We start from the raw sequence: 19830 nt of genomic DNA on the forward strand, positions 1-19830 counted from the left end.
TTCTGCATAAAAGTGATAAACTAAATGGAACCCTAATGGCCTGAAAAGTGAATGTGCCCCTCTAAACAGCTAACTTATTATACAGGCACAACTCAGGGGGTGGGGAGAAAGCTCATTATAAATGAAGAGTGCTCGCTTCCCTAGAGGGGAATAAGCTGAAGAGATTCCATCAGATGAGTGTGCTCAACTGCAACAAGGTCTGTTTTAAAAACATCAGATCCAGGCTAATAATGTAACAAAATTGCTCTCTGAAATGAATTTTGCCAACAGCAATTCTTTGTCAGTGATGAGGAATAGATAGTGCACACAAAATGGAATAAATATACAGAAGCAGACCCATAGATACAATAGGGTCACCCTTTATAATATTGAGTTATTAGAAAGAGTAATAGTTGAGAGGAAAGCATGGTGGCACATGCCTTTGTAATCTCAGAAACTTGGGAAGCTGAGGCAGGTTTGCAGGTGCAAGGCTAACTTGGGCAACTTAGCTAGACCCTATCTCAAAATACAAAATAAAATGGCTCAGGGGGGAGATAGCCCATTGATACAGCACCCTTGGGTTCAATCCCCAGTATCAAAAAAAAAAAAAAGAAAGAAACAATGATAGTTAAGACTATATGATATATTAAAATAAAAAAAAAGACTGTTCTTTGTTGTTGGGAAAAAGAGCCAAAAATATAGGGAATACTTAGATTTAAAAAATAGTTTCTTTGAGATTGAAGAAGAGAAAAATGCTGGTAAGTACAAATCTTCTTTATAATTTGTAGGGAAATCATAGAAGAATAATTCTGAAATAGTAGTCTTACTTTTATTTACTTTAAATTAATATTAATGTATTTTCATTTTCTTAAATAGGTGAATTTTTCCTGAAAAATCTAGTGGCTAAAAGAAAAACAAAAGCCCTCTAAAACTTGGACAAGACCTTCAAGATCACAGAAATTTTATTTTATTTTTTGTGGTGCTGGGAATTGATTCCAGGGCCTTGTGTATGCAAGGCAAGCACATACCAACTGAGCTATATCCCCAGCCCTTGATCACAGAAATTTAAAAAATATATTTCCAGTTGGATCCTAAGTGGTGCAAGAATGCTTAAACTTCAGCGGATGCACCTTGATTTTTTTTTTTTTTTTTTTTTTTTGGTACTGGGGATTGAACTCAGGGGCACTCAACCACTGAGCCACATCCCCAGCCCTATTTTGGATTTTATTTAGAGACAGGGCCTCACTGAGTTGCTTAGTGCCTCAGCTAAATTGCTGAGGCTGGCTTTGAACTCACGATCCTACTGTCTCAGCCTTTCAAGCTGCAGGGATTACAGGCGAACCTTGACTTTTTTCTGTTTCAAGAGAAATGTTAGCAATCTGTATGTATTTAATTATGATAATTTATTTGGTTTTTAGCATACTTTCTTTATCTTAATAATTTCCTGCTAAATGTAATCAAAGCATTCTTGAAAGGGTTTGCTGCTAACCTTGTAATTTAAAAATACATTAAAAACGTTCAAAAGATATTTTTAAGTCACTGATAGCCTATATGTCATTGTTGCACTTCATTATGAAGAATGAATACATAAAATCTCATTTATGGTACTGTAATGAAACAGTAAACATAGATTGAGACTGTGGTTAATTTACTTATGAGTAGCATATGACCTTTACCTAATATAATATAAATAATAATCTAGCACCAGTGGAATAACTTAGGAAAGCTTTAGAGTTTGAATGTTTCACCTTGATATGGCTACTTCAGACCCTGTAAAATAGTTATGTACTGACAACTTGTTTAATACCTGTATGACACTAAGACCATTTTTGTCAGAGACACAGAAATTTAATCTAAGAAATATTAACCCTTATTATGTATAGTAACTTGCTACATCTGCATGTACTGTTGTATTTATTCCTCATACTACTTTGATGAAGTGCTTGTATTAAATAATAGTAATGACCTGAAGAAAGAATTCTTTCCAAAATACTAATATATAATTCATCATTGGACTGCTTTTTGTTGTTTTCTTTTGGTCTTTTGCAGTACTGGGAACTGAACCTAGAGGTACTTTATCACTAAGCTATCCTCAAAATTTTTTTAATTTGAGACAGGATCTTGCTAAATTGTTCAGACTGGCCTCAAACATGTGATCCTCCTGCCTCAGTCTCCCAAGTCACTGGACCACCATTCCTGGCCCATCTTCTGCAGTCCCAAAATATTTTCCAGTTAAACCTAATCCAGAAACTTGAATGAGGAGTAGCAGAACCAATTTTATTTTGTACCAGGGATGCTTAACCACTGAGCTACATCCCCTCCCCTTTTCCATATTTTATTTACAGACAGAGTCTCGCTAAGTTGCTTAGGGCCTCACTAAGTTGCTGAGGCTGGCTTTGAACTTGGTGATCCTCCTGTCTCAGTCTCCCAAGCCGCTGGAATTTTAGGTGTGCACAACTGCACCCAACTAAAATGTTTGTTTCAAAATGGAATCACAACTGGGCTCGGTGGTGCACGCCTGTTATCCCAGCAGCTCAGGAGGCTGAGGTAAGAGGATCTTGAGTTCAAAGCCAGCCTCAGCAATGGCGAGGCACTAAGCAATTCACTGAGACCCTTTCTCTAAATAAAATACAAAATAGGGCTGGGGATGTGGCTTAGTGATCAAGTGCCCCTGAGTTCAGTCCCTGGTACCAAATTTTAAAAAATGTAATCATAGATAGTATTATTTTGATGTATTATTCATTCACTTTTTGTTGTATTATTGACCATTATACCATGACTAAAATGTGTATGACCAAATGCCTGGGTCTTGCTGGACATTTAAGTGTGGTGAACATGTGCCGTAGAGGTGTACTCCCTTTCACAACTATGTGAGGATAGTCAGACTTGAATTGTACAAAAGGCCAGGGCAGAGCTTTTGACCTTCATAAAAAATGACACATGAATGCATTTATACAAAATGCATTTAAATGACCAGACTTGGCAGGAAGTCCATATGAAAATCTGGCAGCACACGTTAATGCCCTGGTGCTCTCTAATCTATTAAAATTTGGTATATGACGTATTTCAGTATGTATGATTTTTTTTAATTTTTTTAAATTTTTCTTTCCATAGGACAATGACGTTTTTTAAAAAAATTAAAGTGATAAGTACATATGGTTTTAAAAAATGTGATGCAGAACAATACTTATTGCTCTAGTTCTCTCCATACAGCTTTCTCTATTTCTTTAGAGAAAAAAACACTCCTCATCCTGCCTTTTTTTCTATCCTGGGGCTAAGAGATAGAGTTGCATCATGGGTATAAATGCCAGGCTGCTTGACGTCACCCTGCCTACAGGGTTAGGTGAGATGACTGTTCAATTTAACCACAGCTGAGCCCCTCGTTTATGCCTCCTCTCTGCTTTGGGAACCTGCTGTTCTGCTAGCCAGGTCCTCCTCTGTCCATCACACCAGTTCTGGAAGCAGCTTCCTCAGCTCTTTTTTAGTAAACACATCCATGTATCTGATGCTTTCCAGAAATGTCTTGAAATCTCCTGATCATCAGTGGCCCACTCCTATACTTTGTTTTATTGAATTATGTTTTCCCCCACCGCCACCTCAACCCCTTGCTATCTATATTTGTAATGTGGTCCTTCAAAGGAAAAGGCTATAAATGTGCTCAGTATGCCATATTGATTACCAAGAACTCCACTTGTTGCCTTTTTAATATTAGCTTTGTAGATAGTTTTACATATATTATTATCTGTATGTGTATATATGTATTTATATTTAAATCAATCATTTCAGGATTCCTGTAGTAGCACCTCTTGTTGAGCTGCTTGAATCACAGTTTGAAAATCATTATTAGATAGCAGGTGACATTTGAGTATGTTTTGTTATGATGTAGGCTTGGGTCACTAGTCTCAGTAAAACTAAAATCCCTCGTAATTCCCTAAGCTTTGTGTTACTACTTAAAATAATGTCACCTACTACTGTGTTTCCTAAATTCCAGTTATTCACGTACAGCCTTCATAGTATTTGCTTAATTTGGGTGGGAACTATAGTATTATATACTCCTTTTTTAAAATAATTAAAATTTAAAACACTTTAAATCCCTTTAAAGTGAAACTAAATGAAGCCCAAATTCAGCCGAGAGATAAAGCCCTTCACAATCTACCCTTTCTTCACCAGCTCTTCCTCCTCATTCTCCCTATAACTCCAGACAAAACCAGCCTGAACTTTCCTGTCTTCATCGTTTGGCTCCTATTGCTTCTTCCACTGATGTGCCCATTCTCCTCCCACTGCCCTATTAAGATCTGTTCAGATCCACCTCAGATGCCTTCCTGCCTCCATAAAGGGAAATTTGCTAAGGGCATTATCCTTGACAGAAATAAGCCCATTCTTGGATTAGAAGGTTAGATTAGCAGGTGGGGATGCATATCTGACTACCAGGGCTATTAGGAAGATTAGGAAAAAAATGTTGCAACCAACAAGATCCCCCTCACCTTTGTTTAGTGTTTACTGTGTACTAGGCCCTGTGCCAAGGGTGTTACATGCATTACTAATGTAATCCTCACAAATTTCTGAAATATGTACTATGTTATCCTTGAATTATATATGGAAAAATGGACACTTGAGAAAGGTTGAATGGGTCAAACTTTCATTGCTACTAACCGTCAAAACCCAGATTCAAACTTGGGTCTCCAACTGGCAGCTCATTGTCATAATAACTGATACAGATAGGAATTATCAGAAGCTGATATCAGTGGATAAAAGTTTGAAGAGTAACAATTTGATAGTCTCCAAGTCTCTGCTTACCACAGACGTAATTACAAAGGGCAAAATCATTCTGCAGCAGAGAAACCTGCCAGATACCACCCTAAATGACAAAGTAACATCACCAGAATGGAGCATGTTGATCTCCTGTACTTCTTGATATGGAGTGTCAAAGACAGGAGATCACTTATGTGAGCCAGATGGCTTGGGAGGCTGAGGTAGGAGGATTGCAAGTACATTCTTTGAACTCAGCAACTTAGCAAGGCTATAAGCAACTTAAAGACTGTTTCAAAATATAAAAGGGGGCTGAGGATGTAACTCAGTGGTTAAGCAAACCTGGGTTCAATCCCTGGTGCACACATACACAAAAAAATTTATTTGGCTTTTTATCACGCCCATGTATTATTTTCAATTTTAAGTATTAGTTAATAATCTCACCAATATCACTCTCACCAAAATAAATTTTTAAAAATCTAGCTAATAGAAACTTTGTGTCATTTTTAAAAAATCATCTTAATTCTCCTAGTAGGGGACAAGAAGGCTAACCCTAACCTTGCAACTTTTCACACACATTGCTGTGTTAAATAACATGCCCAGTTACTGGGTTTTTTCCCTCCCCATTACAAATAGCAAGCTTACAAGGCTGTGTCATCTCTCTCTCTCTTTTGTAATGCTGGGAATTGAACCCAGGGCTTTGTGCATGTGACACAAGCACTCTACCAACTGAGCTATATCCCCAGCCCCTCTATCAGCTCTCTTTTGCCCATTTTCCTCTACTTATCAATTCTTCTACCTTTTAATCAGTAACTATATTTCACATGTATTACTTCTCTGTTCTAGGCACTGAAGCATCCTGCAAAACAAGTGCTTGATCCTATCTGCTTTAGCAAGATATCTCTAGGTTTATAATCCCTTTACTAGCATATAAAATCATTAAGCAAGATACATGAATATTTTTAAGCAGAAATGTAAAGCAAAATTCTAATAAGCTTTTTTTTTTTTAATAATTTTTTTTTAGTTTTCGGCGGACACAACATCTTTATTTGTATGTGGTGCCGAGGATCGAACCTGGGTTGCACGCATGCCAGGCGAGCGCGCTACCGCTTGAGCCACATCCCCAGCCCTCTAATAAGCTTTTAAAGCCTTAAGAATAAAGGCTCATCTTATGGTCTTCAAACTCAACTGATTGTCTTTCTCAGAGGTCTACAAACTTTCCCTTCCTTCCTCTCTTTCTCCCTTCATCCCTCCTTCCCTTCATTCCTTCCTTCCTTTCCTTTTACTTGTGGTACTGGAGGAACTGGGGATTGAACCCAGGGGTGCTCTACCTCTTAGCTACAGGTCTCACAAAATTGCCAAGCCTGGTCTTGAACTTGCTATCCTTAGCCTCCTGAGTAGTTGGGATTACAGGAGTGTGCTACATACTTTTTCTTAAAGGGCTAGACAGCAAATATTTGTATGCTTTGTGGGCCAAGAGGCAAATTTGAGGATATTACGTAGGGACTTATATAACCATTTAAAAAGTAACTGTGTAAAACCACTCTAAGCTCCCATGTGGCTGGCCCGATTGTGATTATACTTTGCCAATGCCTGCTTTATTGGTAAATCCCCTCCCTTTCTTGCATCATTTGAAAGAATGATGTAATTCCTTTTTCTTTAAAAAGTGATGAGTCATTTTTTTCTCACCTGTTGAATCACCATGACTCATTTGTTCTTCTACCATGACAAAAATTATACCCACACGGTAGTTGATGTCTAATTTATATATTTGTTATCTGTACAGATGTTTCTGTCCTCATCTTTACATTTGACTTCCTCATCTTACTGAACCCCCAAATGTTCAGACCTATGTATGTTTAACACAGTTTGCACACTCTGAGCAGAGCACAAATGTATATGACATCAAATGTATATACTACATACTTTCATAATGATCAAACATAAGCAAAAACAACCATTGCAGATATAAAAGTCAACAAGAGACAGAAAAAAGCGGATAGGAATACACACAAAAATTCTTGTTTTTGAATGATGCTATTTGTAATTTGTAAAATCTTTTCATTTTTATATATGAAGTTATATTTTTTTTACTTAAAGAAAAATTAGAATTAAGAATAGAAAAATGCAAAATAAAGGTAACAAACATTTTTGACTTTTAGACTACGAAAGTAATATTCAATAAGGAAATCTGACAAATAGAAATAGACCATACTACTGATTTTCTCATGTTAAATTTAAGAGAGATGGATAAAGAACTCCTCAAGTTAAAGACTATATGGAAATGAACAGCGATGATCTTTTGGGGTGAAAAAAAATCAATGTTATTCTCATTGAAACAAAATGAACAAGGAACTTTTAAACAGACCATACTTATCAAGGCTACTTAGCATAGTAATTTGATGGCTTCAAAATACACAACGACAAGCACATAAACCAATGCCTAGGAAAACCAGGTTGACTTTACAATGTGATATTAAAGTGCTGTCTGTGATAATCTGTAAAATAAAAGGTGTTTGAAGTTTAATTTTTATTTTACAAAAATTGACACTGTTAAAACCAACATGATTATTTTCCATTCATCCAATAACTGAGCTAATAATATAAAAATATGTAAAAAATATTATAGATTCATAATTACCAGATATGCTAATACTCATATAACTAGTATAAATTTGATGATTAAAAAAATAAGTTTGTTTCCTTAAAAACGCTTGATTCTTTACCATTTAATATCAGATATTTGCTATCCTGAAGTACCAAAATAATCATAAATAAAAATGGCAATGTCTATACTTTAGGTTTCTTATTTGGTGGATCCTGAAGACTAAACTTTGGAATTTCACCAGAAGGAGCATATGGAATTCTCTTTGAAGATACCTTCTTGCCAATTGTTTCAATCTGAAGAGAAAAAAGATTTTAAAAAGAGAATTATTAATGATTATAACACATAAATGTAAGAGTTCTATAATGTAGTATCATAAGGAAGAAAACCAAGATTATTATTCTTATTACAAGCAGAAAAAGTTTCTCAAGTTGTCTGAGTTGCTGTGAGAGATCTTTGGTTCCTTCTTTATTTTCTGTTTCTAGAATCACCTCTACTCCATGTCTCATATTCATGTCTAGACACTCTCATTCTGCCACTCCCCACACAAGGCAAGGCATCAGAGCAGAGTCACATGCCTCTGTCGTTCTTAGTAGCATGTACGAAAGCAATGAACACAGAGATTCTAGTTAGTTCATATTCTCTCTCATGCTCTGCTCATTTCCATTTCTCTTACATGGAAAAAACTTGTGAAAGTTATAATAGCATCGTTCCTAAGGGTGCAGGCTTCAGATTCTGAAAGGGCCCAGCTGGAATCCTGACTACACTTGCTATCTTGCTAAACGTTCTAGATATTTCTTCCTCACAAATGGTGTTATAACCATTTACCTCAAAAGGTGTGGCAAGAATTAAAGTGCTTGGCTTTTAATACAAGTCAGCTTTTAATAAATGAGTCAATTATTATTTTGCACATAATATTTTTCATATATTCCATTTATTCAAAATAATCAGTTTTATCATTAAAAAGACTACTTCTTTAATAGTCATAAGTTTATCTCCCCTCCATAGCAAAGTATAAATATACTACTCCATTTTCATTTCTTCTGAATTAAAAATTGATATTTGTGACTATAAATAAAAAATTTCTGCTTTATATATTTGTTTGCTTGTTTCTTTTGGTATGAGAGATTGAACCCAGGGGTACCTTTCCACCGAGCCATATCCCTGCCCTTTTTGTTTTTTTATTTTGTGAAAGGGTCTCGCTAAGTTGCTGAGGCTAGCCTTGAACTTGTGATCTTCCTGCCTAAGCCTCCCAAATTGCTGGGATTACAGGCATGCACCACTGTCCCCTGCTGGCTTTTTTAGTAATTCATATATTTTGTTTATTTAGTGATTCCATTCTTGTGTTGTTGTTTTTTTTTAAACTAGGGGAAATTAGCTTTTAGAAGAATTTAAAATCATTTTAATTATGTTATCCTTCTACATATAGTAAGTGAAAATATGTCTGTCTTGAAAATAACCTTTTATAAAGAACATTTCTAGGGGCTAGGGATGTGGCTCAAGCGGTAGCGCGCTCGCCTGGCATTCGTGCGGCCCGGGTTCGATCCTCAGCACCACATACAAACAAAGATGTTGTGTCCGCCAAAAACTAAAAAGTAAATATTAAAATTCTCTCTCTCTCTCTCTCTCTCTTAAAAAAAAAAAAAAAAGAACATTTCTGAGTTTAAGTCACAACTGGGAAAAACAGTCATGTTGTTACTCACTAAGGAGGGGTAGGATAGAGGAGTCCCCAAGGTCCTTGCTGGGAGAGTTAGCAGACAGTCACCATCTGACTCTTGCTTCAATTCAATGTCTCATAAATGAGAAATGGCACTGAATTCTAAGTAAGAAGGCCCTTCAACAAGTTGGCAAAAAGAGAACCAGACCTGGTGAGGTTTTTCTTGTTTTTTGTTTTTGCTTATGTGTGTGTGTGTGTGTGTGTGTGTGTCTACGTGTACACACAAACACACACTCATACACACACAATGTTTTTGTAGTTGTATACAAAATCTTTATTTTCATGTGGTGCTAAGGATCAAACCCAGCACCTCACACATGCTAGGTGAGCACTCTGCTGCTAAGCCACAACCCCGGCTTTATTTTTGTTTTTTTTGTACCTGGAATTGAACCCAGGGGCATTTAACCACTGAGCCACATCCCCAGGCCTTTTTTGTATTTTAGTTAGAGACACAGTCTCACTGAGTTGCTTATGGCTGTGCTACCATGTCCAACAGATCTGGTATTTTTGAATATCATACAAAGTCTTACTGGTACTTTTCCAGGACAGCTGGTGCTGAGAAGAGACACACAGCTGGCTATCAAATACTGCCCCCCCCTGCTCTGCTTGAGCACTAATGTGGACAGCAATCCTGTACCCTCCCTAATTAGCCCACCTCCCCAACCTCCCAACCCCATGTACACACTACACTGAGAAAGTGGAAAGTAGCTCCTTTGTATTAGTACTTTAGGGATCCCCAGTGGAATTCAAACAGATGGAACATACGAATGCACTGTTCTGGGCAGAAGCATCTGTCAGCTGTCCAGAAGTTCCATGACAGACAAACTTTGAGATGAAGGCTGATACCACTGAAGCTTTTGTACTCTTCATTCAGACCTCTCACAGCACTGGGACAGTGCCGAGCATTCAAAAGGTATAGGATGAGCACCTGTTGACCACTCCTTTCCTTCTCTCAGCACCTGGTACTACAGATGGTAGCTACTCCCACATGAGGATGGACAGAGTTGCCCTCAAGATAGAGTACTTCCTCATTCTCCACCACAATCACACCCCAGCCCTTGCCAGATCCTCAGAGGTTAAGAGAAAACAAGAGGATGGGGTCAGCTGGAAGCAATAATAGACAATAATAATACTATATACTGTGTTTTGCAGTTTTCAAAACACAGTCATGTATTTTCTTACTTGATCTTTATGATACAAGGTAAGTCAGGGCACATTCTTTTTCTATATAATAGGTGACTGATGTCTGCTGTGTAAAGGAGACCAATACTGAATGTGATGTCAAATGAACTTTACATCACAAACTTTGGGAGTGGAGTAGTTACTTACAAAAGTCCCATAGAGAATTCCCTAGAGAACTGACGTATTGCCCCCAGAGTTATTTTATTGCTAAATAAGAAAATATGAACCCAGTTTGGGGGCATACGCCTATAACCGCAGCAATATGGAAGGCTGAGGCAGGAGGATCCCAAGTTCAAGGCCAAACTCAGCAACTTAGCAAGACCCTTTCTCAAAAAGTAAAAAGGACTGGGGATATAGCTCATTGGCAGAGTGCTTGCTTAGCAAGTATGAGACCTTGGGTTTGATCCCTAGTACTAGAAAACAACCAAAAAAAAAAAAGAAGAAAAGAAAAAGAAAGAAAAACATAAAAATTGTAAAACCCACACAATAGGTTTAAAAAGAAAATAACCACCAGGTGAAGTGGCAGACACCTATAACCCCAGCAACTCAGGAGACCAAGGCAAGAGGATTGCAAGTTTAAGGCCAGCCTCAGCAACTTAGCAAGACCTTGCCTTAAAATAAAAAATAAAAAGGGCTGGGAATATAGCTCAGTGGTAAAGTGTCTTGTGTTCAATCCTTCAATACCTCCCCCAAAAAGAAAGAAAGAAAACAAACAAATGAATAGGATCATGGGCTGGGGTTGTGGCTCAGTGGTAGAGCACTTGCCTTGCAGGTGTGAGGCACTGGATTTGATCCTCAGCACCACATAAAAATAAACAAAATAAAGGTATGGTGTCCATCTACAACTAAAAAATATATATATATTTTTTAAAAGTAGGGGCTGGGACTGTGGCTCAGCAGTGGCACACTTGACTGGCATGTGTGAGGCACTGGGTTCGATTCTCAGCACCACATATAAATAAATAAAGGTCTATCAACTTAAAAAAATATATTAAAAATAAATAAATAAATAGTAGTCCAGGATCATGATTACCTGGAAGCCAATGGTTTGTAGTTCATTGTGCAGCCCATCCAGGACACGTCGTCCATCAAAGATAAAGGCAGGCTTCAGCATTTTTTTATGAATTCGTTCATAATCCAATTCCTGTAAAAGATGTATGGACAGAACAATTAGTACACATGCACGAAAACATACTCAACCCCACTGATACTAGAACACCTCTAGAATTCTCCTTAATATGATTTCTGTCACCTTACCTTAAACATGTCCCACTCAGTGCAAATAACAACAGCATGAGCACCATCACATGCTTCATATGGATCCTTAGAAATGGTCACAAGTCGGGACACTGTAACAGCAACAACAATAAACCAGGAACAAGAGTTAGGTGAAACCATGTATTTTAACACTGGAATATAGGAGCTTAATGTCTGATAGAAGTGGAACTTTATGGTTGAAGTGAAGGGGTGATGGTGGGGACCTGGAGCACCCCCAAACCTTGTTCTAGAAGCATCTAAACATATGTCTCACCTGTACCTGGTGTCAACTTACTTTTTATATTGGAAAAATTATTAGACTAACCCACAAATGAGGACATAATATCTGTTTAACTTTAGAGAAATAAGAATTGAATTCAAGGCATACCAATGATATAAATGGTAACAGACAATGGTTTCTAGAGAACAAACAAGTTTTGAGCACTGCACTCAAGATGATTCATGAGACTCAAAGCCTTACCTTGGTCATCCTCTGAAACACCTGGGTGAGAAAGATCCACAACTATTTGTTCCCTGGGTACTTTTGGATCGTATATATGGAGGTGTGCACCTTCATCCATCAGATATTTACTAATATATATACTGGAGGATTCTCTGAATGAAAAAAAAAATATACTAGTATTGCTTTAAATGACTTTATATTCTAATACTAGGAAATTTAAGATACAAGATTCACTGTCTTTCAGCTGGCCAAGTGGTAAGGATATGTTCATTTTTATTCTTTTTTTTAAATTGGTTCTTTTTAGTTATTCATGATATTTTTGTTTGTTTGTATGTTTTGTACTGTGGATGAAACCCTGGGGCACTCAACCACTGAGCCACACCCCCAGTCCTTTTTAATATTTTATTTAGAGACAGAGTCTCACTGGGTTGCTTAGCACCTCACTTTTGCTGAGGCTGGCTTTGAACTCACAATCCTCCTGCCTCAGCCTCCCAAGCTGCTGAGATTATAGGCATGCACCACTGTGCCTGGAAATTCTTTAAACTATGTGTGTACATGTATTTCACATGCAAACCCACCAAGCAAAGGATCACTGTTAAGATGAGAAGTTAAAAACATTCTCAAAGGGTTTGAATTGTGTGCATAGGTCCTGCTGGGGATTAAACCCAGGGCCTCGTGCATATACTAGGCAAGTGCTGTACTACTGAGCTACATCCCCAGCCCTGAAATGTTTTAAAGAACACATACCTCGTATCACCAGTGTCCTTTTTGAATGCAAAACCCAAAATTGCTATCTTCTTATCAGTCACTGTATTAAATAGACTATCTATGATCCGAGAAGCAAATCTCCTCCTCTGGTAGTCATTCATGTCTATGACCTGAAATAAATGTATAATTATGCAATATTAATTTAAAAAAAAGTATAGCCCATGACATGCAGTACTCAGAATTATGGTGGGTCCTCCTATATGAACATTAAGCTTATATATTTACAGAAGACAAAGATTAACCAAACACTTTGATGTCTATAAATTTAAAAATAAAAAGAGGGCTGGTGATATAGCTCAGTTGGTAGAGTGCTTGCCTCACATGCACAGGTCCTAGGTTCTATTCCCAGCACCACAAAAAATAAATAAATAAAAAGAACTACCCAACCCCTTCCTTAAAGCCTTACTGAACATTTTCATTTTTACTTGGCTTGATCTGACATGCATCAGGATGGGATGGACACAAAGATGGGGTGCATAGCTAATTTTAACTGTGAAGGCATTTGAGATCCAACTATAAAGACGGCCTAAATAAAACAATATTCTCCATAACCACTTTCTCCAAACCCTGTGGAAATAAGGCTTTAAGCAATCAAATCTGAAAGTAGGTCTCTATGTGCTTATGTCTCACCATTCACCAGAATTTAGTTTGAGAGGAAAATGGTCAGGGTATAGTCAACATGCAGACTTAACAGCTACCTCTGGACAAATCAGGACACCACAAATACTTTGCAAGGTTTTTAACTAAATGTTATGAGACTAATAGTATCTGATCACCCAAAGTGTTAAAATTTAGACTGGTGACAATGCTCATAAGGAAAGAGACTTTTTATTTAAGGTTCTAAGTTTCTAGGAGCCATATCAAACCTTGAGAACTTGGGAACTGAGCCCAAAATGTTGGAAAATTAAGACTTGATCTGTATTTTGCTGGATTGAGTGACATGACCCAGAGTGTATATTTTCCCTAAAAAGCAAGCATTTCCTTAGGTTCCTTCCCATATCTTTTGCTGAAATCTGAAAAATTATAAACTCGGGAAAAATATAGTATCAAATATAGTGGCCAGTACCTTGGACAAATTATTTAACATCTCTGTGTCAATTCTCCCATCTGAAAAATGGTATAATGTTAGTGATGAGGATTAAATGAGATACTGCATGAAGAGTGCCCTACAGAGTACACAGAACAGGGTAAGCAAGGGTTTCCAACATTAGCTCTGTGAATATGAAAGGGACAAAGCCAAGTGTCAGTTGATGCAAGCCACTCAAAAGCATCACAATACAGGTTCCTCCTTTAATTTGTATTTATGCCTTTCAAGATAGAGAATTATCAAGAACTAGATAGTTTTTTATTTTCTCTGGGAGCATATTTAGTTATGAAATTAGAAAAAATATTGGTTTATCAGAAATTTCCATCACAGTTGACTACCAAAAAAGACTAATTAAGAACACGAACATCTAATAAATAAACCTAAAATAAGTATATTGAGTTGAGTTCTTAGGATAAATTCCATCAAAAACACTTCACAAAGGGTGACGTGTTTAATTATAATCTAATCAAAAGTTAAAGATTATTAATACCTGCTGCCAATAACGAGCTACTTCAGGCAAATTCAGAGCCTCACAGAGATAAACCAAATTTAGGACATCCTTTTGGAAGCAGCTCCCACCAAAACCTGAGGGCAGAAAAAAATCAACAATATTTTCATGTAAGAACCAGAAACTGAATCATGTGACAAATTCTATACCACAGAGGATCCATACTAAGATTTTTAATAATATAATTCCAATGTTAGAAAATTAGTGAGTTTGTAAATTGTGTGAAATCTATCAACCCCTTAAGTAATTTCCAAATAATTTTCTAACAAAAGTTTCAATATGGGTACATTTGACATTTTGTTTTATTTTTACCTTCTTTCTCTCTCTTTTTTTCTTTCTTTCTCTCATTCATTGGATATGACTACCCTATATCTCTTACTCTTCAGTAGGGTGAGCAAACTCACAGGAAAGGGCCAGTTGGTAGATATTTTGTGGGCCACACAGTCTGTTCCAACTATTCAATTCTGTCACTATAGCTCAAAAGCAGCCATAGACAATAAATAACATGTGTTCCCATGAAATTTATTTACAAAAACAAGCTATGGGGTGGATTTCAGTAGAGGGACAATTTGCTCCCTCTTGATCTAGTGTAATTTAGGATGCAATGAGGGATGGTATGAGCTTTGGAGTAAGACACACTCGGCCATTTAGTAGTTGTATGATTTTTGAGCAAGTTGAAAAAGCCTGAATCATCTCTAAAAAGGAAATAACAACACATTCCTAACAGGTTATAAAGATTAAATGAGATATAAAAAGTGCTGGTACAGAACCTGGCACATAAAAATGCCTTCAGTAAATTGTAGATATTTTTATTAAAGTATAGCTAGAAGAAAACATCAAAAAAGATATAAAAGGCCAGTGAAACTAGTATGGGAAATGACAGATAGTCCCTTAAATACCAGAATTTCTGCCTATAGCCCAATCTGTAAAATATCCTATTGAGTGTTATACCAACCTTATCAACTTAATCCAAAAATATAGTCAATTCTCATTATTTGTGTAGTTATATTCGACAAAGTCACTACGAACACTGAAGCATTGCTCCTAAGTAAAATACAGGGTGAGGTTGCTGCAAGTTTCCACTCATGTTTTTTTTAACTGATCAGTACAGCACCTGGTTTCACACATGCTCATGTAATACATACAACTGGTTCACTAATGCTGAACTCATGGCCAATGGTTCTATAATTCACACATATTTTCTCCATAAGACACATCACAACCTTCTTGCACTTAGAACCACTAGACAGCACTTGGGCACTCCACTTGGGGGTCATTTTAAATCATAAAGTCACCAACAAAAAGCACAAGTATGGCCAGGAGCAATGGCGCACGCCTGTAATCCCAGCAGCTCAGGAGCCTGAAGCAGAAGGATTTTAAGTTCAAAGCTAGCCTTAGCAAAAGTGAGGTGCTAAGCAACTCAGTGAGACCCTGTCTCTAATAAAATACAAAATAGGGCTTGGTGGTTGAGTGCCCCTACCCTCCCCGCAAAAAAAACCCACAAGTATGTGAAAAACTGCACACAAAGGACACTTGTTTACAGTATAAGAGCTGGAATATGAAGGCAAAGCATTGCCTTATTCAACCTTGCAGACTCAGATGCCACACAAATTCTTCACTGTTCCTCTTGTCAGAGAATTATGACAGCCTTAGTATTGATTCTGAGATCACCAAAAAGTTTTAGGGAGTAGAAAAATTCATAAAACAGATTCCACGAATAAGGATTGACTATATTTCACCTGGACACATTTCCCAAAATGTATTAGTAAGAAAAACAATAGTGAAATTTGTTTCCTACTTGCTTGAATAAGGTGTTACTTAGTATTCTTATGTGGCCCCCAAACTATTAATTTTTTCCTCCAAAACGCTGAACTATATTTATCCTATAATCAATCATTACTAAATAATATAGGCAATTTTTGCCTCACTTAGGAAGTCCAGGGTAGGCTGAAGGACAAATATATAATAAAATCTTTTATTTTCTTAAAGGATATTAAGTTAAAAAAAAAGACTTCCCTGAAGTTAAACAAACCCACATTGGTAGAGGAAAACGTTAATTTACCAACACTGGCTTTTAGAAACTTATTTCCAATTCTCTGGTCCATTCCAATGGCTGTTGCTACCTCTTCCACATCAGCTCCTGTTGCTTCACACAGAGCACTTATGGAGTTAATGCTGCTGATTCTCTGGGCAAGAAAAGCATTTGCTGCCTTAAAAAGAAAAAAGAAGAAGGAAAAGTATGGTGAGGGGAATAAGTGATTTTATACATCAGTACCATGCTTCATTGAGTTGATGCAAATGTTGTGGAGATACAAAAGTTACTGATGACCTAAAGTCAAGGAGATAATGGATGGTCTGGTAAAGAAACATGTTTTAAATAAGAAAAGATGATTTTTAAAAAATATTTATTTTTTTTTAGGTGTAGTTGGACATAATCTTTATTTTATTTATTTACTTTTATGTGGTGCTGAGGATCAAACTCAAGGCCTTGCACATGCTAGGCCAGAGCTCTACCCTGAGCTACAGCCCCAGCCCCAAGAAAAGATGATGATTAAGGAAAAAAGGGTAAAAGAACGGAAAGAGTGATTAAAAAATACTATCTCAATATAGCTTCCATGTTATCTTACATCTTATTAAAATTTTTGAATATTACAAGAATATTTTATACTGATATTTGATCCCCTTAGAAAAATTAGTTCATAATCCGAATGTGCAAGAACATTATCTTCAAAAGGATAACATTTTATTAAAATTAAGAGAGTATCTGGGGCTGAGGCTGTGGCTCAGTGGTAGAGTGCTTGCCTAGCATGTGTGAGGCACTGGGTTCGATTATCAGCACCACATATAAATAAATGAATTAAATAAAGGTCCATACATCTAAAAAAAAAAAAAAAAAAAGAGTATCTGTGTAGCTTATCAGATTTAAGAGAAAAAAACACTTGGCTTTAAATTTATGGAAGGTAAGTGGGGTATGTGGCATGTAGCTGTAGCCCCAGCTGCTTGGGAGGCTGAGACAGGAGGATGCTCAAGCTCAGGAGTTCCAGGCCAGCCTGGGCAACATGGTGGGACTGTCTAAAAACAACAGTATTTAATGGGGAGTTGAAAGCCATGCACTAACCAGCTTGGAAAGCTCTGAAGACCAAGTATTGGTGGTAAGAATCTTTTCCCTGGGAACCCAGTGCTCATACACAGCACACAGCGCCTGCACAGCTCTCTGGCCCTCTGGGGTCTCATCCCCTCCGATCAGTACTCTATCTGGGTTCTTAAGGTCCTTGATGGCTGTTCCCTCTGCCAAGAACTCAGGGTTGGACAGCACCTAAAATCCAGATACAAAGCAAAGGTTTAAGTTAGAAATAATTATGGGCAATCCAAAGCCATCAATATCTACATAAGAAGAACCAGACTCTAATGCTTCATTTTTTTATACCTGTAAATTCAGGTTGGGTTTTGTGTTCGCGTCAAAGATGCGACGAATACTTTCTGCTGCTCGCACTGGGACTGTGCTTTTCTCAGTCACAATTTTGTACCCGTTTGAGTTTTGCACAATGCGTCTAGCACAAGCTTCAATATACTTCAGATCTGCTGCCCGGCCTTTCCCCATTCCATAGGTTTTTGTTGGAGTGTTCACCTGATGAAAGTATATGGGACAAAGAGTGATTTCAGGATATTCCTCAGATTATCAATTCATGGTCAAGTGGGAAGGTCACTACATCAGCAGTCATGATTGAACTCTCCTTACCTCCATGGAAACAGTGCATTTTATAAATACAATCATCAGAAGAAAAAACTTGAAACATCTGGAGAACTCATTCAGTAAATTTTTGTTGAGAAGCTACTACATATGTGCCAGATACTAAAGTAGGCAGGTTCCAAGCTAACCCTTGGAGATACAAATGAATGAGAAAGTTTTCATTCTAAAGAAGTTCAAGGTCTGAAAAGAAACATGTTTCCTCTTCTTTCATTTTTTTTTTTTTTATTGTATGCAATATATTGTCATAGTCTCTAAAAATAAACTTTGAACTCCTTTTTAATTCCATTTCTATAGCCCTATATCAACAGCTTTTTGAAAATGTTTGCAGAGTCGGTGGTGGTTCATGTCTGTAATCCCAACAACTATGGAGGCTGAGCAGGAAGATTGCAAGTTAAAGGCCACCCTGGGCAATTTAGGGAGACCTGCTCTCAAAACCAACAAATAAAAAAGAGCAGAGGATGTACCTCAGTAGTAAAGTATCCTTGGTTCAATCCCTAGTACAGCAAAAAAAAAAAAAAAAAAAAAAAAATTGCCATTTCATTCATGTATGATTCCTTAGCCCATTACAGCCAGATATCAGCTAGCATCTTCAGAACAAAGGATACTACATGCACAGGACTTTCAAATGGCAAGAAAAATAAATCATACTCCAGAGTCTAGGCATTTAGTCTTGGCTTAGCAATAACATACCACTTTGGGCAAGTGTGGCTGCTTCTGCCTCAACAACCTCAATGGTAAATAAGTACTCTATAAAAATTAACACATGAGTCTAAAATACATAAATAATAAAAATGAATGTGCTATCAAAAGTTTAAAATTTAATGAGGAATAATTTTTTAACAGGTAGTAAAAAATTAAAACCTCTTCTCTTGACAAGATTATGATTATGACCTAGAAGGAAACTAATAAAGGAACCAGGCAAAATAAATCAAAACTTGAGGATTAAGCTGAGGTGTAAAAAACAGGAGTCATTTGCATGCATGGAACAATTTAGGATACCTCTTAGACATGGAAGGCAGGGAGCAGAGAAGGGCAAAGATGGCTGATGGGGGAAGGCAAGATGGGCTAAAGATGGGAGATGATCCAACAGCTTCCCCTCGTAAAGTAGCTCTGAGATAACAGTTGAAAATTGATTCCTATGAACCAAGTGCACTTGAACATGCCTATAATCACAACCACTTGGGAAGCTGAGGCAGGAAAATCACAGTGTAGGCTACTTAGCAAAACCTTGTCTCAAAATAAAATAAAAAGGACACTTTAACACTGAGCTACATGCCATTTTGTATTTTTTATTTTGAGACAGGGTCCCTCTAAGTTGCTAAGGGCCTCGCTCAGTTGTTCAGGCTGGTTTTGATCTTGTGATCCTCCTGCTTCAGCTTCTTGAGTCGCTGGGATTATAGGTGTGTGCCACTGTGCCCTCCTTATTATCAATTTTTTTATATAAATTTGATATTTTTCATGATGAAAAGCATACAGCAAGGAAACAAAAACGATCCAGAGAACAAAGAGAACTAGAAATGTAGACCATGAGTTAGACAGTACTAAATTCACTTATCAGGCATACAGAATAATAGTTTAGAAAGATTCAGGGCAGCTCAGTCTGGATCACCAAAAAAGCAAGTATAAAATTGGCTATTTGTGCCAGAACTACCCTAAGATAGCACTCTATCACCAGAGAACAGATTACTTTTAAATGTCCTTTTTACAGAAAATTCCCCTATTCCCACTCCAAGCTACAGTCATCTAAAAGTGGAACTAAGGTAA

At 37.1% G+C, this 19830-nt stretch overlaps 2 protein-coding genes across 7 annotated transcripts in view; one reads left to right on the top strand and one right to left on the bottom strand.

Moving 5' to 3' along the window:
- The window catches only part of Lias (lipoic acid synthetase), a 23479-nt gene extending 15051 nt beyond the window's left edge, over window positions 1-8428 (top strand). For 3 of the 6 annotated variants that reach the window (XM_027939711.2, XM_071614223.1, XM_027939704.2), the window contains one exon: window positions 856-3039. In XM_027939711.2, the coding sequence (XP_027795512.2) occupies window positions 856-908 (53 nt within the window). In that variant the 3' untranslated portion in view covers window positions 909-3039. Of the gene's footprint in view, window positions 1-855; window positions 3040-5752 lie in introns of those variants that run through there. The other 3 variants (XM_071614222.1, XM_071614220.1, XM_071614221.1) reach the window with 2 other exon arrangements.
- The window catches only part of Ugdh (UDP-glucose 6-dehydrogenase), a 27617-nt gene continuing 14266 nt past the window's right edge, over window positions 6480-19830 (bottom strand). Inside the window, exons 4-12 of the mRNA XM_027938608.2 lie at window positions 17743-17943; window positions 17434-17631; window positions 16378-16525; window positions 14298-14392; window positions 12700-12830; window positions 11971-12104; window positions 11490-11581; window positions 11266-11376; window positions 6480-7629 (exon numbers count right to left, since the gene is read on the bottom strand). Of these exons, the coding sequence (XP_027794409.1) occupies window positions 7519-7629; window positions 11266-11376; window positions 11490-11581; window positions 11971-12104; window positions 12700-12830; window positions 14298-14392; window positions 16378-16525; window positions 17434-17631; window positions 17743-17943 (1221 nt within the window). The 3' untranslated portion in view covers window positions 6480-7518. The remainder of the gene's footprint in view (window positions 7630-11265; window positions 11377-11489; window positions 11582-11970; window positions 12105-12699; window positions 12831-14297; window positions 14393-16377; window positions 16526-17433; window positions 17632-17742; window positions 17944-19830) is intronic.

This window comes from Marmota flaviventris, chromosome 7, assembly GCF_047511675.1.
Source record: "Marmota flaviventris isolate mMarFla1 chromosome 7, mMarFla1.hap1, whole genome shotgun sequence".
In the NCBI taxonomy this organism is placed as follows: domain Eukaryota; kingdom Metazoa; phylum Chordata; class Mammalia; order Rodentia; family Sciuridae; genus Marmota; species Marmota flaviventris.